The sequence below is a fragment of the Sardina pilchardus genome, chromosome 21 (assembly GCF_963854185.1).
Source record: "Sardina pilchardus chromosome 21, fSarPil1.1, whole genome shotgun sequence".
Classification (NCBI taxonomy): domain Eukaryota; kingdom Metazoa; phylum Chordata; class Actinopteri; order Clupeiformes; family Clupeidae; genus Sardina; species Sardina pilchardus.
Genome location: NC_085014.1, coordinates 17,613,651 through 17,638,589, shown reverse-complemented (window position 1 = coordinate 17,638,589; position 24,939 = coordinate 17,613,651). Strand labels below are relative to the sequence as shown.

The window sequence follows — 24,939 nt, the reverse complement described above, 5'->3', positions numbered from 1 at the left end:
ATGTTCGCGCCTTTTGGTTTCGGTTGCGCTTCTGCAACGTACGACGTGGATATGCACACATCGCAGCTGAATGGAAAGTGGGAGGGAACATGTCTTTTTGGTGAACAACAGATATGGTCTCTCTGGGGCTAGTGCTACACTACAGTATACATAGAACATAGAGAGGTGCACAAGTTGTTGTTTTATACGTGTTCATTTATCTCCCACGTGATGACAAAAGTTGTTTACACTAGCTTTGACCTCGCCATCAAACACACACACACACACACACACACACACACACACACACACACACACACACTCTCCCCCTGTCCCCGTGAGAAGCGTGTGAATGACTGGTTGCTAGATATGTTGCTTTAACACATTTAAAATTCTATTTGGAGGAGGATTAGAGAAGATCCTTTACATGTTCTCAGAGAGTCTGGTTAACCGAAATACTGTGACAGACTATTTAGATCTGCACACACGATGGCAAAACACTTAGACATAACCTATCACACAGAACAAATCACATGGCACAGACTAGTGGCTGAAGAGGAAATTGCTTGCAACGCATACTGAGCATATACACATGCGTGTGGCGTGCGCAAGAGGGCAGCAGAGATGTTTTTTTGGGGAAAATAACTGAAATGGAAGAAAGTGTCTTGCAGTCATAAGCTGTGTCAAATTCCCACTACTAGGCCCTATTTTATGTAACTGGAATCTGTCTATTTCGGGTTAAAATAAACTCCATAACTCCATAACTCCCCCAAAATATCACCTGATAGCCATTTGAAGGGATATTTGGACAAGTATATTGTGTTAAAGGAACCTTTCCATTATTGTTTTCTTATGCCTAGTTCTTTGAAACTGAAATAGTGAATGGTACAGGCAGAGACTTTCTAATGAGAAAGACACAGCACTCAGAGAATCTCCCATAGAGATGTATGGGGTTAGATTGTGACAAAAACATGGCAGTCATCTCCCTTCATGGGTATTTAATAGAGTAGACCCACAACACCTCCAGAAGGCTAAACAGTGGTGTCCCAGACTCACCCCTCTCCACACTCAGGGGTTCTCTGCCAACAAATACTGACAAATTCTTTGGTCACCATGTAAAAGTGCATGTCCTTATTATTTTATTGTGTCTGTACAAAGCGGCCCTCAAAAGATTAAGGGTCAAAGGATATATGTATTATCCTCAAGGGCAGTTTGTTGTACAGACTCAGCAAAATTCACACAAACATCAGAAGAGCAATAATGCATGGTCAATAAATGCAACATTAATGTCAGACCAGATTAAAATAAATTATCGCAGTGACATAAACACATGCTTATTTAAAATGTCAACACCAGCCAGGATGAAAGAGTTCTTGAATTTGTTTGTCCTACATGTTGGCAAATCGGCCACCAGTTAGTCAGAAACTATTTGAACTCCTTGAATGGTAACTTAAAACAGCGGGACAATGGTAACATAAGTCAGCAGTTCTCGAAGTGTGGGGCAGGATCCACCAGTGGGGAATTAAGACATGACAGGGCGTGACAGACAAGGGGAAAGTTGTCTTTTCATGCCTATACCTGCACTATTGACAAAAGAGATCATCAGTCAAAACAAAACAACCATTCTCAAAAAAATAAATAAATAAATGAAATAAAAATTAAAACAACACCAGAACCAGTGGATCATTGTGTGTAAATAACATTGTTACCATTTTGTTGGGTTGATGGGAGACAGGTGGGCCTCGAAAAGTGGAATAACAGAAGGGCCCTATTTTGGCAATCTGAGACTAGTCAGAGGCGCAAAGTTTAAAGACATGAGGTGTCCTGTCCACATTCGCTAATTTAATCTGTCTGTGGAATGTGATGTAAAGCACTGAACCTCAGTCTTTAATAACATAATTGAATATATTAATCAGCTGCTCATTATGATTATATAGCCTATATTATCAGAGAGTTCACTTGGACAAGGTTCCAACAAATATATTTTTGAACATGTGTGTTATTGAACGTATCTGGGTTAAACCTACCACAAACACAATATTAAAGACAGGTGATGATAGATATATAGATAGATAGACAGCCTAGATAGATAGATAGATAGATAGATAGATAGATACAGTAACTAGCCTACATTTCGCCGTTGATGACTAGGCTGCCCATCCGCGTCACGCTTTGGCCGGTGCATGGGTTTCTCCCTCCTCTAGTCTCCGCCTCTAAATCTGAGGGTTCAAGCAGCTCCACATCACAAGTAGATGCTCTCGTTACGCTGCGATCGAGTAGCGTGTGTCGGTGGACAATCGGTTGACTCGTGAGAGTTGACTCCCGTGGGACCGGTCATCATGACAAAACTCACGACGCTATCTTGTGCATTCATTGCCGTCGTTCTCGTCCTCTCAAAGTCCTGCGACGCGAGTCACAAACTTTTAGTGTTTCTCATTGATGGATTCCGCTTTGACTACATGGACGATTTGCAGAAACTACCAGGATTTAGGGAGATCGTAGAAAACGGCGTCAAGGTGGATTATATGACGCCAGATTTTCCAAGCCTCTCCTATCCCAACTACTACTCGCTCATGACAGGTATGTCCTAGAAAACGCACTTGTCACCCAAAACGTTGGTCATGGCTGCGTCTACCATAGAGGGACACATGTCTTTTTCAAGTTTTGTTTTAGTTATCCTTGCATCAACATACCGTTATGTGATACAGTCGTTGCAGCCTCTGAAATGTCAAAACACAATTCAGGACAAGTACTAGGCCTATCCATGATCTGATGGTTGAATAATCGTAGAGTGGGACTTATGGCATTACAAAATGGAGTCTAGGGGCTAACTTCTCTCAAAAAACAAACAAACCAAAATTCTTCACCTAGGCCAACACTGTCTAAGTCTTTGGGGATATTCACAGGATGTATGGACACACACACACACCTATGCACATGCAATATGCTTGCACACCGAAGCACAAACACAGCTGCGTATTCTCACACATTCATGCACACACTTTCACATTTATAGGCTACCCTTACATTATTGGAAGAGTACAAAACTTCACAAGATAGCTTGTGTCACATCGCCCCCCCCCCCCAACAACTCACCACTAGAAACAATCATCAAATCTGCTCAAGTCAACAGCAGGAGGCCTGTTGGTTATAACGTTGGCACGCCGCTTCGCAAGGCAGGGGCGTCATTGTGTGGTGCATCCCAAAGCTTCCCTGCAGGGGACAAAGGGCTTCCCTGGCTAAAGCTATAAGATAAACGGCCTGTGTGCAGTCGCTCCGCGTCACTAGATCGCCCCTGTGGTCGGGATCTGCTGATGGTGGTTGTTTTGGTAGGGGTGCATTCTCCCCGCCACAATGCACCAATTGGGTCAGAAGTGAATTGGCGGTGGCAATTGTGCGCGAGCATTAACGACGTAACCAAACAGACGAGAGGGACAAAGCCCCAGGCCTTGCGTGCCCGAGGCGTTGTTTCAGGACCAAAGTGGGCAGAGGTCAAGGGCCAGGTCTGGACAGCAGGCAACTCAGCATTGCAGGTGGAAAACTTTGACTTCATACTGTAATGTAAAAAGCCCTACACCACCCTACATTTGCTCCAACCACGCACTAAACCTGTTGATTCTAATTAGCATATTTTTCAGTCAGATCTGCTGATTAGTGAAAGCACAGTGTTAGTGCCATAGATAGACTGTATTGCATGTGTAAATAATTGGGGGTGGGGGTTTGTCTGTGTGTGTCTGTGTGTGTGTGTGTGTGTGTGTGTGTGTGTGTGTGTGTGTGTGTGTGTGTGTGTGTGTGTTGTGTGTTGTGTGTTGTGTGTCTGTGTCTTTGTCTGACTGAAAATAATGCACTTTTCAGAGTAGTGTTTTGTTTGAACCCTATTCTTACATTACACATGCAACTATCTCTGTATTGCTATTGCTATACACTCTCTATAACATGTTATATATGGGTATCTGCTTAGTCGGAAACAAAGCGCATCTTTGAAAGGAAAATAAGAGTAAGGGCATTATGCATCAGTAGTTGGACCATTCTTGTGATGCCAGAAAGAGTCCTGCTAAAGTCAGAGGTAAAATTGACTGATTATTAGCAGACGTTTATATCCTAAGCGATATGGACTCACAACGGTACGTATCACACCCGATCAATTGATGGTCGGGCAGTGATCTTACCACTGCTTCGCCAACCCTGCTCTCATTAAAGCAGTGTGTCAGCGGAGTTGAATCTCAAGATTATTTCAGAGGAATGTTTCCAGATGAATGAATGATTAGTGCAGCATGGCACTCTAGTTTCCAGATGAGTGAATGATTAAAGCATGGCACCCTTGTACTGTACAAGTGAAAGTGGTTGGGTGGGATGGTCAAATTTTTCAGTGACGTGTGGACTTCAGGTCCTTATTTCCGATCATCTGAGTTTTTAGTTATTTTATGGAATGTGTTTGTCAGTAAAAGGTGGGTGATGATTTGCATGCGACATCTGTGGCATGTTTCTATGGCTTCTCGAAGGTGATCGTCTCTCTCCCTGGGGAGGCATTTGCTAGCAGAAACCAGGATGGAGCTGTCTTGGTCCCCGGACCAGGTTGGCGCCTTGTTGGTTATTTACAAGGTGAGGTCAGGCCAGGATACATGCTACAGATGGCGGTTGCGTTGGGAAACGGCCTTGCGGGGTCAAACAATGACGTGTTGGTTGTTTATGTTTGCATACCACATATGTGGAAGTCATCAGAATGTAACTGCTTTTTGAAGATTTTTGAAGCTGTGTATTTTGAGGGTATCGTCAGACTCGTTGGGTCGCCTCACGTAAGTCTCCGGTACCGTAATAAAGCTCTCTGAAAGGATTCTGACTGACTGAAGACTCTGAAGCCTGAAACTCTTTGTACACGGCTAGTTTCCCTGAGGTGATGGGAATGGCTCTCTGATTTTATTATTACAATCACTGCGGATTTGTGCACCAATGCTGTTGGTGTTTTCCTTCGTGCCCTGAATAGGAATCCTGTCTATCCTGGTCCTGAGTCCAGATTTTCAGTCATTTTAGTCAAGCACAAGACAGGACTCTACATTTCTTGTGCTGGCTTTAAAGAGACTCACAGAATGACCTTGACAAAGAAATGTATATATTATCATGATTAACTTCACTTGTGTGCATCAAAGTTATAATCCACACTTTCATATATGTGTGTTCAAAGTTGTTAGTCACAGTTTCACATGGGAGCCTCACAGGAACGCTATGCACCTGCAAAAGATAAGGAACTAGGGATGAGCGAGAGGGTGAATTTAGGGAGTTATGATGAAGTTCAGACTGAAGGTCATTCTCACATGTTTTGCTCTGCTTGTTTCAATAAAAGAACCTTCTTGCGCCGGAGAGCTCAGAGACTGCTTTGGAGAGGGGAGACTTCTCCTCTCTGGTCACTCTCTCCTCTTGGCGCCAGAGTAGTTGCTTATAATATTGGGAAGATTTTCCTGACATTGTTGATTGCCAGATTTTACATGCATACAAAGGGGTCAGAGTTGAGGTGAGAATTCCAGTAAAAACCTCCATTAGGAAGCATGCCTATCTGATTTCAGGGAGATCTACTCTGGAACATCATAGTTCATAACCGTTTCCCTCAGACAAGTAAAATGTTGAAACCTAAGACAAAAACTTATTGTGATAAACCCATATGAAAAAGAAATAGAAAAAACTTATACTGCCAGCAATGTGTTTTATATACAAAACGTGTATGATTTACTCTTGAAAGTGGCCCCTTTCTCGTTTTCCTCATACAATGTCATACACAGATAAGGATCTTATAATGGTTTCAGTGTCATTATGCAAATCTATCAGGATTCAGATAAAACATGGTAAAATTGTGTATGATTTGTCTATTTCTTTTCCATATAGGTTGGAAGATTGTCCCATATAAGACCATTATAAGATCCTTAGTAATAACCTGAAACAAAACTTTGTAAACTGTAAGGGCTATATATGACATGTACTGTATGAGGAAAACGAGAAAGGGGCCGCTTTCAAGAGTAAATCATACAATTTTTGTATATAAAACACATTGCTGGCAGTATAATTCTTTTCTATTTCTTTTTCATATGGGAACAGTATAGAGATACACCTGCAAACAAAAATTGTTGGAAACAAATCTCAATCACGTGACACCAATTACTCTTTACTTTGTGAATGGGTTTTTCCAGTGTTTTCCAGTGAATTTTTTTTTGTGGAAATGTTCTAAGATAAAAAAAAAAAAACAGCTGCCTGCTAGCATCTCCACAAATTATTACCAACTGTCGGCATATGCACTCTTAAAACGAATGTGTTAGAAACAACAAAACTGGTGTTGTCCCTATTTGGGCATAGAGTGTACAGTATAACAAAAGCAATGTATTAGAAACAGCACAAATTGTGATATTTTCAACAAAGTTTTAAGAGAGTGGGTGAAGTTTTCCTTCACATAAAACCCTTAAGCCATACATTTATACACGGACAATTTCTTATTTATTTATTTTCTCTCTGACTTTCCGAACTCTGAAGGGCGATACTGCGAAGTGCACCATATGACGGGGAACTACATGTGGGATGAGAACTCCAATAAGGAATTCCTGATCGGCCTCAACCAGGACAGCCGCCTGCCTCTGTGGTGGGATGGATCGGAACCTCTGTGGGTGACCATGCAGAGACTGCAAAAGAAGGTCTACATGTACTACTGGCCAGGTAGTGTTTTGAACCAAGTAGGTGTGAACAATTTGGGTGATGCAGTACTGTTAAAAAAAACAACAACATTTAAATGGAGCACAAGCTGTGGGATGAAATCCAAAAAAAGTGTTGGTTGTCTGTGAGCTTAAAACAGACGGTTAATGTTAAGCTTATTTACACATAACAGCATTACCACATTCTCTCTTTCGTTAATGATGTTTATCAGAATCTGAACTGATGTTATTTTCTATTACCTTTTTGTGAATGAAGGTAATGAATTGAAATGTGATGAAACTGACAGTTTGTGTATTAGTCACATTAATAACCCACCGTTTGTGTTAATAACCCACCGATGTCTTTCAGCATGCACTTTTTTTACCCTCAGCTATATTCCTCACATTTATTCTTGTATGATTCAGTTTTACTACAAATTACACATAACAAAACTTGATACTGTATGAACTGTTTTGGTTTGTTGTGGTTGCAGAGCATTGCATGCTGTCATGTTTCTTCACAGAATGATGAACTAAAGATAAAAAGTGTGAATGAGATGTAGATCATCTCCATTAACAATTTAGCACGGCAGACATTTCAAATGACCACTGCTGCCCATGAAAGAATTTGACAGTAACTCAAGACACAAAAGACAACTTTAAAGCTGATGATATTTTTCATCAGGTTGTGAAGTGGAGATTCTTGGAGTTAGATCGGAATTCTGTGAAGAGTATGTCTACGATCCTTCTGAGAAGAACTTAACAGAGTCGATTGAGAAGGCTCTCAATGTATTAAAGTAAGGTGCACTTTCAGTAGTTATCCTTGCTGGGTAATCATCCCTGTGTTTGCTTTTGTCTGTGGTAGTGATATAGCAATCCTGGCCTTCGTGCATTGGCTTTATAAAAACATTTTGCCAAGTGATAAGTCAGTACGCTTACTTGTGTTAAGACATGAAGAACTATTTTTTTTGTGATGAACTTTTTATTGAAAGTTTCACAACAAAAGTACACACACAAACATTGACCGTCACCACAGTAAAAGCAAAAGTCAAAACCAGGAAAACAGTTGTACACCACTTGATAAAAGTAAAAAGACATGTGGAACTATTGATCAACCCTCTCCTCTCTCTCTCTCTCTCTCTCTCTCTCTCTCTCTCTCTCCTTGTCTCCCTCTGTTTCTCTGGCTTTACCCAGAGATGGCAAAGCAGACATGGCTGGTGTCTACTATGAGAAGATCGATGTGGAGGGCCATCACTATGGTCCCCGGTCTCCCCAGGTGCAGAATGCTGTGACCAGGTTGGATGCGGTCTTTCAGACCCTTAACCAAAAAATCAAGGTCAGGTTTTTTTTTTCTTCACAATTTATGTCATATTTAATTTCTTGTAATCATGCCATGAGTCACTTTAGAAACATGGATGATGCGGGAATATTTGTGAAACACTAGATATTGAAGCTGAGTGTTGACCCTGGCTCGTTGACCCTGGCTCGCTTGCTTGTCATAAGGTTCACACTGAGCAGTGTGTTACATTAACTGAGTGTTACATTAAATGGTGTTTACTAACGGAAGTTCGGGACAGTTCATTTGCAATGCCTCCTTCGTCAATCAGTCATGTTACTTATTCACAGATTATAAGAGCAAAACCGCAACACTGCTCCTTTAGAATCACCACTCGACCACCTCCCCTCACGCCTTCCGTCTTCCATAGTTAAAGAATAAAAGGGTGTTTGGCGGAATCCTGCTCGACTCCTGCTTGCACAGTCGATTCTAGCACGATTTCGCTAAGCACTTCAGGACCCTGGCCAGAGACTTCGCCAAACATGCTCTTCTATTATGCTATTCTGTCTCTGTGCAAATCCGGAATTAGAACTAGTGAATCTATCATTTGTGCTGTTGAGAAATGTGCAATACAATACAAAAACAAAATATTTTATATTTTATACTCTCATCAAAATAGAGTATGTCATTGAGCTAGAGTGGAATAGAATTATGAAATCACAGTGATAATTTGAAACTCCTACAAGTAATACTGTATGTATTAAATATGTATTAAATTGATGTTGTATTTCAGGACAAGGGTATGGCCGGAAACCTAAACGTCATCATGTTCTCTGACCATGGAATGACTGACATCAAGTGGATGGAGAAAGTTATTGAGCTGGATAATTTCATAAACATGTCTGACGTCAAGATGATGGACAGGGGCCCTGTTGTGAACCTCTGGCCAAAGCAAGACAAGTTTGACGAGGTGAGGTGCTTCCTGCCTACCCGTCACTCACTTCCTGTCTGCCTGCATTTTGTTTTTTGAGCTTAACTGACGAATTTCTGCGGAAAAAATATGTTTTGTAACTTTTGGCAACATCAAAAGCACAAGCAAACACATCATGTTTGTTAATGTTTTGATTCAAAGGATGCTCTTGTGCTCTCTTGTAAGGAAACCGCCATTTCAGGGGGCGTTTTCTGTCTGGGCCTTCAGAGTGCAAAGTTGTTGTGTCAACAACGAAGCCAAAGTTTAACTTTGTTTTTAATGCTTACACAGTGCTTTATTTTATTATAGACTTTCAAAGCCTGTATTCCATTGATTATAAATCTATTTACAGCTTGAAGATTGCCTGCTGTAAAAAGAGTTCAGAGTCCAGACTTAGGCGAGAAATCGTGCCAGTCTTTTTCACTTAGAGCACATCTGTCCATAGGAATACAAAATATTTGATTTGTGCATGATAATCTCTGAAACTATATTATCTCTCCCTGCTTCTGTCATCTTTGGTCAATCAGGGTTAGGCCTACCTCTGTAAGAAAATACAGTATTTCTCAGTATTTTGTTATAGACGTAACTATACTCTGTATTTCTATTTAAAAATGCTGGTTTCAAAACAGTATCTGCTACAAATTCTTGGAAACATTTTTGGTGAACATTTTATGCAAGTGTCCAATATGAGAATTTCACTGGAAACTGACCTTGAATTGTCATTGTGTGTCTCCAGATATACCGAGTCCTCAGTACTGTAGAGAACATGAGAGTTTACAGCAGGGACGAGTTCCCTGATCGTTTCCACTACAAAGGGGGCAAGTTTGTCTCAACTCTCACTCTTGTGGCTGAGCCTGGCTGGTTTATCACAGAGGTGAGTTCTCTGAGTCAAATTATACAACTAACTAGCAAATATGCAATATCTACATAAGAGTACAGATGCCTATTATCAGCATGTGTAAGGCACATTCTATACACTAACCTGATATAAAAAGCTGAGAAAACAATGGAGAAGCCTTTTTGCAATTATGTAAGCGCACAATGTAATCTGAAAACTGCTGCCCTGATTTAAAAAACAATGCAACTGATCTCAGCTGGTATTCTGTCTATAATGGAGTAGAATGGAAATGTCCAAATGACCCCAAACTTTTGAACAGCAGTGTACATTTGCGCTCAAAGGAGAATTCCGGTGTGAAATTGAGCTTAACTGTACCGAAACATGTTAAGGTGTACTCACACGTGTTTTAGACGCACTTTCACTCACCCCCAGCATTCCGAACTCCTCCGTTTTCAGCCTAGCTTACAGTAGGCTTGAATCTATTAGATTGGGCATTACGTAGCCTATGCAGCTAAATCGCTATTTTTAAACCATTAAAAAGGTTCCAAGTAACTCCACACTGCATTGGTTGACTTCTGAGGGTCCTGACATTTAAAACGAGATACTTAGAACTTTGGAAGTGCACAGGAAGTTTATTAAAAAAGACTGTTTATTCAAGCAGTACCTTCATAGAATCTCTCCGCTGGGCGCCATCTTGTGGTGAAGTCGCGATAAGTCGACTGACGAGCACAAACGAACAGGAAAGACAGGGGGACATATTGCAAACATTTTGAGCTTTGTTACTCATCATGCTCATGTAGACAGTATAACTATATATTTCCTATGGAATTACTTTAGCAATATGTTCCCCTGTCCTTCCTGTTCGTTCGTGCTCGTCAGTCGGCTTATCGCGACTTGATTCCAAGATGGCGCCCAGCGGAGAGATTCTATGAAGGCACTGCTTGTAAACAGTCTTTTTTTAATACACTTCCTGTGCATTTCCAAAGTTCTCAGTATCTCGTTTTTAATGTCAGGACCCTCAGAAGTCTACCAATGCAGTGTGGAGTTACTTGGAACCTTTTAATGGTTTAAAAATAGCGATTTAGCTGCATAGGCTACGTAATGCCCAATCTAATAGATTCAAGCCTACTGTAAGCTAGGCTGAAAACGGAGGAGTTCGGAATGCTGGGGGTGAGTGAAAGTGCGTCTAAAACACGTGTGAGTACACCTTAACATGTTTCGGTACAGTTAAGCTCAATTTCACACCGGAATTCTCCTTTAACTTTGAGGTTCCCTCTGGAACCCAGTGGAGGGAGAGCCGACACAAACTGTCAGATACGTGCTTAGGTCATAGGTCATGGTGTGCCTGGCACTATCAATACAAACTTTCCAGGTTAAGAAGCTCTGAGCTCTGACCTTTGAACTCCTGGCCAAGCACTGTGAATGCCCATTTTACTGGATGTAATCATTCTCAGAGTAAACTTTGCCTTAGAGAATGAGTCTGTCTGGAGCATTTTGACAGTCTAGCCATTAACTTTCCTTACGTGACAACAAGACAAAGTCTTACACAGCGACAGCAGCATGTACTGTACTGCAGTCCAGTCAGCCTTTGGATTGGTCTTTATTCTGTTATCTCATGGCATGTGTGAATATCTGCTGTGTCATAAGGCTCAGGTATATACAGTATACTGTGTATATATATATATATATATATATATACAGTATATTAGGTACCTCTGGACCTTATTAGCGTTCCTAAATGACACCCATTCAACACAGCATGCTGAGTGTGTTACAAGAGGCTAAGGCAAGGCCGGCCGGCCAATCGCGAAGCTTCCGGGAGCCGTGGGCTTAGGAAAGGTGCCACAGCTCAGGGCGTGCGCGTGCTGACCCCGCTCTCTTTGTTGACAGAACAAAGCCAAACTGCCGTACTGGAAGAATGACACCGAAGTGGCACAGGCTTGGCAGCACGGCTGGCATGGCTACGACAACGAGTTTGTGGACATGAGGGGCTTTTTCATGGCACAGGGACCTGGTGAGCTGCTGACACTGATGTCATTCTGACAACATTCTGAGATAGTGTCGTCATGGTGACATGTCATGGCTGAACTTTGTTTGTACCACAGATTGTCAAAAGAATGCTTCATGTCCTCCTTAAAATGAGTACCGTATTCAGTATGTTTAGTGCGCTCTTTTACCCCCCAAAAAACGACATTTGATGACTACCCCTGTATCCTTAAAGGAATAGTTCGGAATTTTGGACATAGGACCTAATTTCCAACTTTACCGAGGTGATATAGGTCGGTGGAGACCGTTTTTATCGCGGATAATCCCTTCCTTCAGTTGCAGCGTCCCCCTTTGCTAACGCTGTTTCTTAGCTAAAGCATTTCTACGGTAACATCAGTCTGACATCAACAACAGTCTTACTCACTCCACCGCACACCCGAGACAAGTCAATTAAAACGTCCGACTATCGATATACGTGTCCGTGTTGATAGAATAATTTTAGAAGTAAAACTAACCTTGCAACTCAATGATTTATTACATTTTGAGGGACTAGTTTCTCAATATCAATCCGCCACTGCCACACAGGGAACAAAGTAGGCTATTGCAATGCGATGCAAGGTTAGTTTTATTTCTAACATTGTTCTATCAACACAGGCATGTGCATTGATAGTCTGACGTGTTCATTTATTTGTTTCGGGTGTTCTGTGGAGTGTTTTCAGTGGCAGGCTGGATGTTACCGTTGACTTGCGTTATCTCGGCACCTAGGTTAGCACGAGATGAACGCTGCAACTCAAGGAAGGGCAGAAATTCACTGAAAATGGTCTTCACCGACCTATATCACCCCGACTAAGTTGGAAATAAGGTCCTATGTCCAAAATTCCGAACTATTCCTTTAATGACGACTTTTGATGACTCCCGTAGCCTGTCACAAAAGAGGTCATTGGACACAATCCCATAGGTGCCCGTAATAATATATGTAAAGGTAGCTCTTATTAGGCGTCCAATGCATTAATGAAGGTAGTTAAAAGAAAACAAATACAGTATGTGTCTCTTCCTTTTAACTTTGATAGATGTTTCTAAGAATATTGAGAGATAATTGATTACCTCCTCTTCACCACAGACTTCAAGAAAAACTACCGGGCTGAACCAATCCGAGCAGTCGACGTGTATAACCTCATGTGCCACACCTTGGACATCAAGCCCCTCCCCAACAACGGCTCGTGGTCGCGCGTGGAGTCCATGCTGCTCGGGGCGTCCAGCGCGGTCCAGCCCAGTCTCCTGAACAGCTGTTTTCTGAGCGTATTAGCCCTAGCCCTCCTTTTTTATCTACAGGCCTAGAACCTCACAGAACTTTATCTCATTCTCCTTCTCCTCTTCCTGTGTTGTACTCCTGCGCTCCCTCAAAGTGTACACTGCCCATCCACACAGACCTGTGTGTTTTACTCATGCATGCTTCATATACTGTATGGCACCCCTAAATGGTTCTTTAAACCATTTTGAAGAGTTAATCAAAGGAACCCCTAACGGTTCTTTAAAGCCTGTATGGTTCTATGTAGCACCCCAAGAACCTTTTTTTTTAAGAGAGTACTTTGCCAGTTTGTAACCAGATTTTCTTGGACAACATGGCTGTTAGGGTGCTGCTGCTGTAGATGCACTGAATGAGGGGGGGGGGGGGGACTCACACTGGGAAACAGCTGTTTTGTGTGTAGTTTTGCAAAATATGTAGCCTGGGTTTTCCCATACTGCCTTGCGCGGTGATTTCAATCCCGCTGCTAAGCCAGTCTGGAAACTAAGGCCCAAATGTTCGCCTGATGTTGGCGAACCAATCACAGAACATCCGAGAAGTTTCCGTTGCCCTCTTGCGTATACATTCGACGACAAAGGATTTACGGCAGCCCTTAGCGTTGCATACGAACGAGTTGGGTGAGCTATGCGTATTTGATAGACATCCGTGGCGCCCAATGAACGGATCTGGGCATTTTTTCAAATACGAGAAAATGAACGTCTGGTTGCCAGACCACGTCTCATTTGAGAAGTGGTAGGCGTTAGCCAGGCTACAAAATATGCATATCTGGTACATCATTTTTTATGCATAATTCTATGTAGCACTTTAACATTTAGTGCTTTTAATTGAAGTTGAATTTGTTGCAGATTGTAAACAATTGATGGGTCATTTTGTAATTGCTACAAATACACTGTCGTGTAGATGTAGTTGGTAGATGGTAAAAGTATGGCACTGTAATATGACATCAAGAGGTTTTTGCCAAAATTTCGCCAAATTTTCATGTTTGGTTTGATCAAGCTTGACCCTCTATCTTGTACCTATTAATTTTTGATATATGTATTCTGTGAATGTTTTGTATGAAAAAGAAAATCACCTTTTGTTACTTTTTGTTAAAAATATGCCAAGGAACCATGCTTTTGAATGTAATAATACTGTATTCACATTGAAATTGATACTTTTTTCATAATGGATTTCCCTACTTCTTTATCTCCAAACCATGTGATTAATCTGTCTTCACACACCCTTAACACTGTAATGTGCACTGATAAACTAAAAAAAATAGCTCATGTGACTGTATTTGAAAAATATTGACCCTGAACCTAACTCTATTTGATTTGAAAGATGGTTTTAGAATTATGGTGCAGTTGCCAGACTGTTTCCTTCCCATTCAACTCTATTGTCTTCTGGTAACATACAAACCACCCAAATCAGAAAAAGTTGGGACGTTGTGTGAAATGTGAATAAAAACAGAATGTAATAACCTACAAATCTCTTAAACTCATATTCAGTTGCGGAAAGGACACAGACAGCATATCAAATGTTGAAAATTACACATTTTACTATTTCATGGAAAACGTTCATTTTGAATTTGATAGCATGTTTAAAATTCAATGACAAAATGCTGGAGATGTTGTGTAATGGTAAAGAAAACAAACGGAGGAATGTCACAACTACAGTTTTCTCCAGTATCACCTTGACCTGCTTAAAGAAACTGGGATCCACTTGGTCTTCATGAACACCTTCTTTGCAGAAGTCATCTCTTGCGAATGCGTTCACACGTTTGCATTGGGTTCATACATCTCACACCCCTTTGCAAAACAGTTTACACTGATGCCATTTAAAGATCCCGTACTCCACTTTACTTTTTCTGATTTGGGATTGTGCATACACACCCAAGATAAAATGTAACTAGCTTTGATAATACAGCTGGTTAAATTGCCCCCTTTTATACAGTTACAGCTATAACACTTTTACACATCAGCTGTGTTAAATATTAACTGGTCTTGCAGTTATAGACACAGTGTTAGAGAGGTGTGATTATTCAGTAATCTTCTTTGCTGTTAAAAACTAGTAGATAGACAAAATGTAGCATTACTAAACCATATCTAAATGTTGTTCATTTCTGTATTGTCTTCCTGGACAGAGGGATCAGTCTGTTCCGATTATAAAATCGCTGTCAGAACTTCAAAAACATTTTGAACAGTGATTGGTGTGAGAATAAGTGTGTATGTCTGTGTTTGTGTGTGTGTGTGTGTGTGTGTGTGTGAGAGAGAGAGTGTGTGTGTTTGTGTGTGTGTGTGTATGATTGAGTGTGTGTGAGAGAGTGTGTGCGTGGATATGCATGTGTGTGCATGATTTTAAAAAGGAGACTTTGCTTGACATAAACATGCTCTTCAAAGTGAAAAGAGTATTACCATACCCTAATACTCCAGTATAAAATCAAACTTCATGTCTTCGAACCTCCAACTCCAACTCCAAAGGTCCTATCTGTCCAAAGCTTCACTAATATGTGGTCAACGTGATTGCAGTCTGGTTATCCAAGTATACAGGCTCAGCAAATAGCACAAACGTCCAAACATACTTATCAGTATTATTCACTACTAGACAACACATGAAAAATACAGACAAAAAGATCTTTGCCGAATAATAGACACACATTTGTCTGAGTCATCAATTCACAGACCTCGCTGTCTGCAATCGACCCAGACACCACATGTCTCGCTGCATGAGGGGTTTTTTTTAGTGCCACTGAATGTGTGCACGGTTGCCTAACGGCCTTTCTCTCCATGCTTATATACTGTCTTTATTCCCTGCTCAAAAGACAAAAACTGCTCTACAAAGACATGTGTTGTTGTTTTTACTCGGGACTGGGCCTGAGTCTAATCCATTGTGACACAAAGGTGGACAGGCACAGCCTCACCCAGGATTTGCACTGTGACAGTGACACCTGCTGGTCTGGCATGCAATGTGGAGATGACAATGGACCTTTTACATGCAATTACAAAATCTTGGCAGATGGAGGCCACATTCATTCATTAAAAGACAGAATCCTATAGACTGCAAGACACTTTTGTTTCTTTGACAAGATGGCCAATAAACCAAATTTATCTGTAGTATTTTCTTCACCTATACTTTGTGTGTCAGCATCCTGAAAAGAGTTTGATTCTAAGCTGCCACTGTTGTGGCCTTGAGCAAGGCTTTTAGAACCGAGTCGCTCCAGGAAGTCTGTCCCTGCGACTAATTTACATTTCTACTGTAAGTTGCTGTGTGGATAAAAGCATCAGCCAAATAAATAAAATAAATAATGTGAATTGACAGATAGGTGTTCAATCACTCCACATAGCCTCAGCGAACCTGTCTAAACAGTATAAAGACTTACCCTTACTACTTTGCAATAAAAAAAGCTCTTTTCAGCTGTCTTACCACCTCCAAAGGCATCATGGTTATCAGGAGGGGACAGCCATGAAGCAAACAAGCAGACACGGTCTGTCCTGAGCTTAGATTAGAACTAGAGGTCCAGGAGTCATCGCCATAGCCACTGTAGATACAGTTCCCGAAGTCGTCACAGTAGAGACGTCAGTCTTCTCTGCTACTGTCTACATCATGACTGACTGATATATGCTCACTGTACCACCTACCTGGTATATATGCTATATAGGCCTTTATGACAGTGCAGGGAGTCACATTTTGATTAGCGTCTAAGCTTGTGGTGGTTCCCTGCAGGCTTTACTTTGTGCTGAAATAAAACATCAACTCCTAGACTTTCCTTTCCTGGTCCTCTTTCTTTTCCCGAAGTGTTGACATTTGCATCAGAATCATCAAGAGGACACCCATTGACTTCCCTCATCAGACAGACTGAATACATAGCCACCTGTTGCTGTAGTCACCCTGGAGTCATCATGGACTGCATTTACATCATCTTACTGAGTGTAATGAGCGCCTACAATGCCAGTGGCAAACTTTTAGTTTTTCTAATTGATGGACTCCGCTATGACTATCTTGATAATCTGGAAAACTTTCCTGGGTTCCGAGAGATTGTGGAAAATGGAGTAAAGGCGGACTACCTGACTCCTGAATTCCCAAGTCTGTCTTTTCCAAACTACTTCTCACTAATGACAGGTAAGGACAATTCCATAATTTCCCGTTACCTATAGGAGTGCATTTCTCTTTTTATTCTTCTTTATGATAAAATCACTCATCTGATTCTGGTTTATTGGGCTATTGGACATTGCAGTTAATATGGATGTATACACTAATGACAGGTACAGAATCTGAAGCACAGAGGCAAAGAGTTATACAAAGAGTGAGAGTAAGAGTAAGAGTAAATAATAATAACAATAATAATTAAAAAAAAAAAAACCCTTTCAGTCTTGCCTGAGGATTCCATATTTTTCCTTTCATCAGGTCGGAACACTGAAGAGCACCAGGTGACTGGGAACTATATGTGGGACAAGGACTCAAATACGGAATTCCTGCTCGGCACGAACCCAGGCAGCCTCTCGCCTCTGTGGTGGGAGGGAGCCGAGCTGCTCTGGGTGACCATGGAGAAACTGGACAAGAGGGTCTACATGTACTACTGGCCAGGTCAGTGCACCGATCTCTGCTGGTGAATGGCTCTGGAGAGGATGTTGTATTAGAAATTCAATGCAGGCAAAACAGATCAGTTGAAGCCATCATTACACCAGAATACTTTGACAAGACTTGAAAGATTGTAGTCGTTTGGGTGGCATTAGTTAAAGTATTTTTTTCCCAAATCTTGTCAAAGTCCTCTGATGTGTCGGGTAGGATTAGTCATCTAATCAGGTGATCTATAACATTCTTCAAAATACAGAAAAAAAATCTCCCATTTCTATCATAATGCTGAAATGAGTTTACATATCCAAAAACATTTCTAATGAAATTACTGGGGGGGAAATTGTAAAAAAAAGTCATTCAAATGGTGCATATAGCATTTTGGAACCAAACTCTTCATAATCTATGTTTCAGGATGTGAAGTCGAGATTATGGGAGTGAGGCCATCCCTCTGTGTACCGTACATTCCAAATCTCTCTGAGCGGAACTTGACAGATGCCATGGAACACGCCCTTGATGCACTTAAGTACTGTGTTCAATATCATCATTTCTTTATCTTTTTATTTATTATACTTATTATATGGTAACTCATTTGTTCATATCTCTGTCTATGGAAAACATGAGGCATTCTCAGTGTGATATGTCTACCTGATTCATTATTTGCTTCACTATGCTGCTTTTTTGGCTACATTTGGCCTGAAAATGTGGCTGAACATGCTCCTGTGCTTCCTTTAGTGATGGCCAAGCTGACATGGCTATCGTGTATTATGAGAAGGTGGACACAACAGGCCATTACTTTGGGCCCCAGTCACCTCAGTTGACTGGAACTCTTCTGGGACTAGACGCTACCATGCAGTTTCTCAACCAAAGGGTCATGGTGAGAAGTTTAGTATGTGTGCAAAGGGTGTAAAGTTTGGTTTATGTACAGTGTTTAATATGATATACAGGGTTTACAGTAATATGACTGGCTAATGTCACAGCTTTTAATCTGAATAAGCAAAGTGAGGAGTTTGGGTCGGGAGTGACCCTTTACAGACTAGTATGAAAGGGCACAAGATATTACTATTGTTGATACACAAAAGCACAATGCATTGGCATTATGTACTGTATATATATCAGATAATTACTGTAAGTTAAAGTGAAGCCAGATGAATACAGTAGGTAAATGAAAAGGCACAACTGTCACATAATTTGCCGATCTACAAGTACTACTGTCAGCATGAATACTGCTTCATTGCAGGCCAAAAACATGAGCAGTGACCTGAACATCGTCATGTTCTCCGATCACGGCATGTCTGAGATCACAAACATTATTGAACTGGACAAACACATCGACCTGTCCGATGTCATCAAGGTGCTGGACATTAGTCCTGTCGTGAGCCTGTGGCCTAAACAAGAAAAGTTTGAAGAGGTAAGATCCTTCTGATTGGAATACATTTGGATTAAAAAATTAATCACACTTTGATAATAAATGTCTATGCTATTGTCTTTTCCATAGAATTATCTGTTTTTGTGTCTATAAAATGAATATGGATTTTATGGATAAAATGTATGGATTTTATGTGATAAAATGTATAATGTACACATACACCAAATCTTCCCAGATATATGCAGCCCTTAGCGCAGTGGAGAACATGGCAACCTACTGTCGACAAGAGATCCCTGAACGATTTCACTACAAGGGGGGGAGATTTGTTTCAACTCTGACCCTTGTGGCCAAACCAGGCTGGATTATTACTCCTGTGAGACTCTGTTTGACATTTGATGCTTTTTATTTTCTTAATTTCTCATTCCTGATTCCTTACAAGAACAGGAAAAGTGTACGATAAACAGGCTTTGCAGTGTTTTAAATCAAATGCAAAAACTGGGGGGCAACTCTAGCTTGCTGTTGTTTGGTGGTTTAGGCAGGTGTCAAAATGGGCTTTTACAAGCAAAAGCTGCTTGTTTATTTTCGTATACTGTAGGAAGGGGTTCATCAAGATTGAGAGTATTAATGTGGCTCTACTCCAAACATTCATTATGCAGTCATACTCCTATTCTTTAAAGCTACAGTGTGTAAAATGTAATGTAATGTGTTACTCAATATGGAATAAAGTATTCAAAACAACATTTTCAGTACAGCACCATCGCAGCCACCATAACTATGCTTGGAAATTAAGATGCATTCAGTTTGTGGCAATTCAACAACCTTGCCACTAGAGGCTGCAAAACATATAGAAACGGCATCATTTACATTTGTCACTATAGAGTCCAACTTCTTCTATTTCCAGAGCTTTTCTGACCTACCTGTCCAGCCAAATACAGATGAAGACAGGAAATATGGTACACATGGCTACGACAATGAACTTGCTGAGATGAGAGGGTTCTTTGTAGCCAAAGGTCCAGGTAAGGGAGACTGTGACATGATTGTCTGTGCATGGATATAAACTGCACGGTTCTTTTATCTCCTCACATTCACTGATTGTGCAATGGACCAGCTTGAGGTTCAAACGCCGTAATTAAGAAGCATCTAAAATGTACATTTTATTAGGTCCTATAAGACCTAAATAAAGTATATCAAATAAGGGTTTTTTTTAACAAGTAAAATGCCAAGAAATTGCCCAATGTGTATATGACTTATATTTTTTCCAGGCTAACCATTTAGTTTTATTCCTCAACAGATTTCAAAAGCAACTTCAGCGCTGGACCAATCAGAGCAGTAGATGTCTACAATGTGATGTGTTACACTCTCGGGATTGAGCCACTCCCCAATAACGGCTTGTTTGACCGTGTGAGGGCGATGCTGAATTAGTCCTTCAGTATAGCCAAAGCCATCGATATCTCAAAGTTGCGTCAGCCGATGACTTCGCTGTTAGAGCCAGATTAGAGCGGTCACGTGGTTAGTGGTAGTCTCAGTAGTTCCTTTGGTCCCTGGTTTACTACGGGACTGACAGCAGTGATCACATTAATATTTACGGTAAATACTCAATGAAAATTACTATAAACTGCATTGGCACATACATACTGTATATTACTCACTGAAAATGCAATAGGGCCTATTATGCACACGACCATAAGTCATGTAGAAAAGTCTTATGATAACACCTGAGATATTCATTCATTTCCCCATTGAGAGGAACTATTGAACGACCATGACATACCGGATGTGCCGCCATTTTTAGGGACACGGGAGTGAATGGTTGTGTCGCAACTTTAGGCGAGTTCAAGATGGCTGCGCAGCACAAAAACTACGCAGCACAAGATGCACGTGGTTAAAAATCTGTCCACGTTGGTCTAGATGGGTGTGTTTTCGACTCAGCAGTCGGTATCACATGGCCTCAACTTATCGCGGGAGCAAGGCGTGTCCAGGCGGCTGCTCAGCAGCGGCGCAGCGGCCCTCTAGCTACTGCGGAGCGCAGCGGAGCCTAGACCCTGCCTTCATGACGTCAGGACTTTGCCCCAATTGGCTTTTACATCCCTGACATATGTGCAGGTGTTTAGATGCCTCTTCATATCCACAAGGGTCCGTGCGGGTCCGAGCCTCGTGTTTCGTCACATGGTCAAGTCTAGACTACGGGAAGTAGAGAGTGTACAACTTCATAGCAGCATTTGTATCCCCTCCCCTGCTGCCACGGCAGCTCTCGCTGCTGCAAGAGGTCATTTGGAGTTGAACTTGAACGCGCCTATTGAGATATTGATGGCTTTGAATATAGCCAAGCACAGCTGTCTCATGGTTTCGCTAGGACTGTTTGTTCGCCTACACGCATAATAACCTTAAATTGGCCCAGATTTGATATACTGTAGTTCATTGCATGACATTTTAGTGACACTGAAAGCATGTAATTGATGTTTTCCTCCAAATGTATTGTCTCTATCTTGTCAGACACGTTTGAATTGTTGTAGAGCATGCAAATAAATGAGCTATTGTCCAACACACTGAAGGTCTCTGTACCCAATCCTTGTAGTACCGCTAACAGTAACACCAGCAAAGAAAACTTAAAACACATTAAAAACCAGTTAACATTCATACATTCACCCATTCACACATCACAAGTTTATATATTCTATTCAAAGGCCTTATCTGTGTTGCAACACTTTAACTAATTCAGTTCAGAGTCAGCAAAGGACTGGTTGGAGCACGGTGTACTGTACTGCACAACTACTCTGGCGCCAAGAGGAGAGAGTGACTAGAGAGGAGAAGTCTCCCCTCTCCAAAACAATCTCTGAGCTCTCCGACGCAAGAAGGTTCTTTTATTGAAACAAGCAGAGCAAAACATGTGAGAATGACCTTCAGTCGGAACTTCATCATAACTCCCTAAATTCACCCTCTCGCTCATCCCTAGTTTCTGATTATAGTTGCTTGTTTTTTGTAATCTGATTACGTAATCAGTTACTTGAACCTAATCTATCATATCCCTTCCAGGCATTTCTGGTTTCTGGCGAACAGTTGCAGAACAAATTTGCGGCAAGGTCATATAGGCTACAATTCACATGTAAATTGGGATTCTAGCGAACACCTGCGGTTAACTTTTGCAGTGGCGATTCTAGAGATTTGTAACAAGGGTGGCCCTAGTGGGGCACTGGTTAATTCAAGGATGGCATCTAGATAAACAGAAACAGGCTCAAGTTGTTAAATTAGCATACATGCATGAGTAAAACCATGCACCAAGCACCATACTCATAAATTGAAGGACAAAGACCATACTCTCACATCAAATGTCTTTGTAATTGGATAAAATGTCAAATACAGTTTTCAGCTCATTTTCAGCTCTGAACAAAACCCATTCAGAAATTAGGCCATTTGAGCAAAAGTGGAAGTGTGAAATGTTTTTTTTTTTTTGCCAGTGGCCTGGTTTTGGAACCCATAATTTCACAAGTTCATAAAGTTGTGACCAACTATATACTATATATTTAGCATTCAGGCCAACGAATATGGTTGAGGTAGCCTACATAAGACACAAAAAGTGCCTGGCCTATTTGTGTGGAAAATGCAGATGTTTGGCATTACATTTGTGCGGGTTACCAACGCCCCTCTACGCCCAATCACACCTGATAGTGATCCTTATCAGGGACTTACTCCCAGTCTTTCTAAGGACTCTGATGAAGACGTTTGTGACGTCGAGACGTTAGTCATGTTTTGCACCTTTTAAATAAATCTTAAAGAAGACATCTGTGTTGCACCGGCATTCCTCTTTCTTCATGCGCCTCTGTCCTGGCCTGGTTGCACCAGATTGTCGCACTACTGCAGAAGCGCAGAGAACTTCTCTTTGTTTGCTGGTATGATGGACTTGTAGGCTTTGACAAGTGTTGTCCTGTGTATTAACCGTGTACAGCACTGTTAAAAAAAACCTGTAAAATTACAGTAAAGTACTGGCAGCAATTATTCCAATAACTGACTGTATTTGTACAGTATTGATACTGTAAAAAGTAATTACAGGAAGTCACTGTATGCAATATAAGCCGCAGGACAGTGTTTTGCAAGTAAAAACAAAAAAAACTGCAGCGTATTAACCTCATGGCTGAAGAAATTTTGCTAAATCAATGTATAAGCACACAGTATTTGTGTGTGTGTGTGTGTGTGTGTGTGTGTGTGTGTGTGTGTGTGTGTGTGTGACTGTCTGTGTCTGTCTCTCTACTTTTCTCTTTCTCCCTCTCTCTCTCTCTCTCTCTCTCTCTCTCTCTCTCTCTCTCTCTCTCTGTGTGCGTGTGTGTTTGAAACAAGCAGTGGAACAGACCCCGCATCAGTCTGTTAGAATGGAGGGAGGAAAATGGACATGTGTGCGGTTCTTTTCACCCGGAGAGAGAGAGAGGGGAGGGATCCAAATGGCAGAAACCAGTTTTTTAACTGGACACCAGGAACCAGACCCATGCCCTATTATACTAGCTCTGTTAGTAGAAGACCCCAATGAGAGTAGATTGACATTTGCTCACTAAGGAAACAAAATCATGGCAGTCCCAGGGTGGTGGGAGTGAAAATGGCCTCAAATGACACATGTCCCCTGCGGAGGAAACATGACCGCACATCTTATAGAGGCCGGATATGTTACAGGTGGGGAACACACCCTTCCGTATACCAGGCGTGCCTGTTGACCTTTCACCAAACCTGCTGGGAATCCTCCAGAGTTCTTAGAGCTCTTGTGAGCTCGCCACACAACTCTTCAAACAATGACCATCAATTACCAATCAAATGACGTCATGTATAATGTAAACATTTGGTATGAATAGTGTTACCGTAAATATTGTCTGATAGATCACATTTAATAAACTTGCCATTTTGTGATAAAGTAGTAATCCACTCCAGTGGTGTAGTCTACATGATACGCAGGATTACGCAGTGTACCCACTTAAAAAGCATCATCATCTCAGTATACCCGCTTAAAATAGGCAAGGACAGGTATTAACATTTGGGGTTGATCACAGTATATCCACTACTATACTACTGTAGACTCTATCACAGTCTACTACAGCTAACTAGACTACACCACTGATCCACTCTGACTAAGACTAGGTGGCTTGACTGAATCATTAGCCATTATGGGACCACTTGCCAGTAGAATGCATAGACAGTAAAAGACAGTAAAAGAATATTGCCGTTCTGCAACAATGGAATTGGAACACCACGCCGCCATCATGGGACCAGAGCCATATAGATACATATCTATATGGCTCTGCATGGGACCACTCGGGACAGTTCCACTGGCTTCATTGTTAATGAGTCAGCAACAATGAGATAGTCTATCCAGGTATTCTTTATAGATCAGTGATTGGGGCTCCTATAGATCTGGTAAAATCAATTAATCAGTATCCATATCTATATAAACGACTGATGACGGAACTGACAACATGCAGGTTTTGCAAACGTGGAATCAACTGTAACAAAGCAAATCACTGGTCGAAAAACACACTAGTTTACTTTAAGAAATGAGCACTCTGGAGAAAAAAAAACCCGATTCAAGGAAACACACTGAGATGAAAGTATATTGAACTGTCAATACTACAAAGTGACACAGCCTGTCTAAGTCTACTGTATAAGTCAATGCAACACTGAGCAGTAGAGTGAATGTATTCCGCAGAATATTTAAAGAGGAACTATGCAGGATTGGCGATTTCATTTCTGGTTTCGGTTTCGTTGTTCGTTTTCGCTCGTTTTATGCTTGCATTTTCTCTGCAGAGCTTCCCCGACAGCTTTAGCGTGTATATTTATACATGTATAGGCTATATTTAAATATATAAATTGCAAGCGTGGTTCTTCGTCTCAGACTTCCAGATGTAAACAAAGAGCGATCGTCTCCTGCAGAAAGTTGCATAGGGTCTCTTTAAGCCAATTTGAGATCTGTGCAAAATCTGAGGCTGGAGCTGGAAATCTTTTATCTGATGCCCTAA

General features: G+C 41.2%; 2 protein-coding genes across 3 annotated transcripts; both read left to right on the top strand.

Annotated features, from left to right (window-relative positions):
• The first annotated feature begins 2,189 nt into the window (after nucleotides 1-2,189).
• Nucleotides 2,190-14,219, top strand: LOC134069030 (glycerophosphocholine cholinephosphodiesterase ENPP6-like). Of its 2 annotated transcripts, none has more exons than XM_062524879.1 (8): nucleotides 2,190-2,559; nucleotides 6,496-6,675; nucleotides 7,336-7,447; nucleotides 7,845-7,986; nucleotides 8,720-8,896; nucleotides 9,633-9,770; nucleotides 11,625-11,748; nucleotides 12,841-14,219. In XM_062524879.1, the coding sequence occupies exons 1-8, from the start codon at nucleotides 2,319-2,321 to the stop codon at nucleotides 13,056-13,058; spliced, it is 1,332 nt and encodes a 443-aa protein (XP_062380863.1). In that variant the 5' UTR covers nucleotides 2,190-2,318; the 3' UTR covers nucleotides 13,059-14,219. The 2 variants fall into 2 exon arrangements, with proteins under 2 accessions (XP_062380863.1, XP_062380864.1); XM_062524880.1 differs by lacking the exon at nucleotides 2,190-2,559 and adding an exon at nucleotides 4,364-4,427.
• Nucleotides 14,220-16,904: 2,685 nt separating this feature from the next.
• On the top strand, nucleotides 16,905-20,924 carry LOC134068570 (glycerophosphocholine cholinephosphodiesterase ENPP6-like). Its single transcript, XM_062524252.1, has 8 exons — nucleotides 16,905-17,124; nucleotides 17,410-17,589; nucleotides 17,992-18,103; nucleotides 18,313-18,454; nucleotides 18,818-18,988; nucleotides 19,182-19,319; nucleotides 19,848-19,962; nucleotides 20,238-20,924. The coding sequence occupies exons 1-8, from the start codon at nucleotides 16,905-16,907 to the stop codon at nucleotides 20,366-20,368; spliced, it is 1,209 nt and encodes a 402-aa protein (XP_062380236.1). The 3' UTR covers nucleotides 20,369-20,924.
• Nucleotides 20,925-24,939: the final 4,015 nt, after the last annotated feature.

Bases quoted from the DNA above. Each gene is read 5' to 3' on its own strand.
- LOC134068570 (XM_062524252.1), top strand. From the start codon at position 16,905: ATGGACTGCATTTACATCATCTTACTGAGTGTAATGAGCGCCTACAAT. The intron at 17,125-17,409 runs GTAAGGACAATT...TCCTTTCATCAG, and splicing joins CTACTTCTCACTAATGACAG to GTCGGAACACTGAAGAGCAC. The intron at 18,455-18,817 runs GTGAGAAGTTTA...GCTTCATTGCAG, and splicing joins TTCTCAACCAAAGGGTCATG to GCCAAAAACATGAGCAGTGA.
- LOC134069030 (XM_062524879.1), top strand. From the start codon at position 2,319: ATGACAAAACTCACGACGCTATCTTGTGCATTCATTGCCGTCGTTCTC. The intron at 7,987-8,719 runs GTCAGGTTTTTT...GTTGTATTTCAG, and splicing joins CCCTTAACCAAAAAATCAAG to GACAAGGGTATGGCCGGAAA. The intron at 11,749-12,840 runs GTGAGCTGCTGA...TCTTCACCACAG, and splicing joins TTTCATGGCACAGGGACCTG to ACTTCAAGAAAAACTACCGG.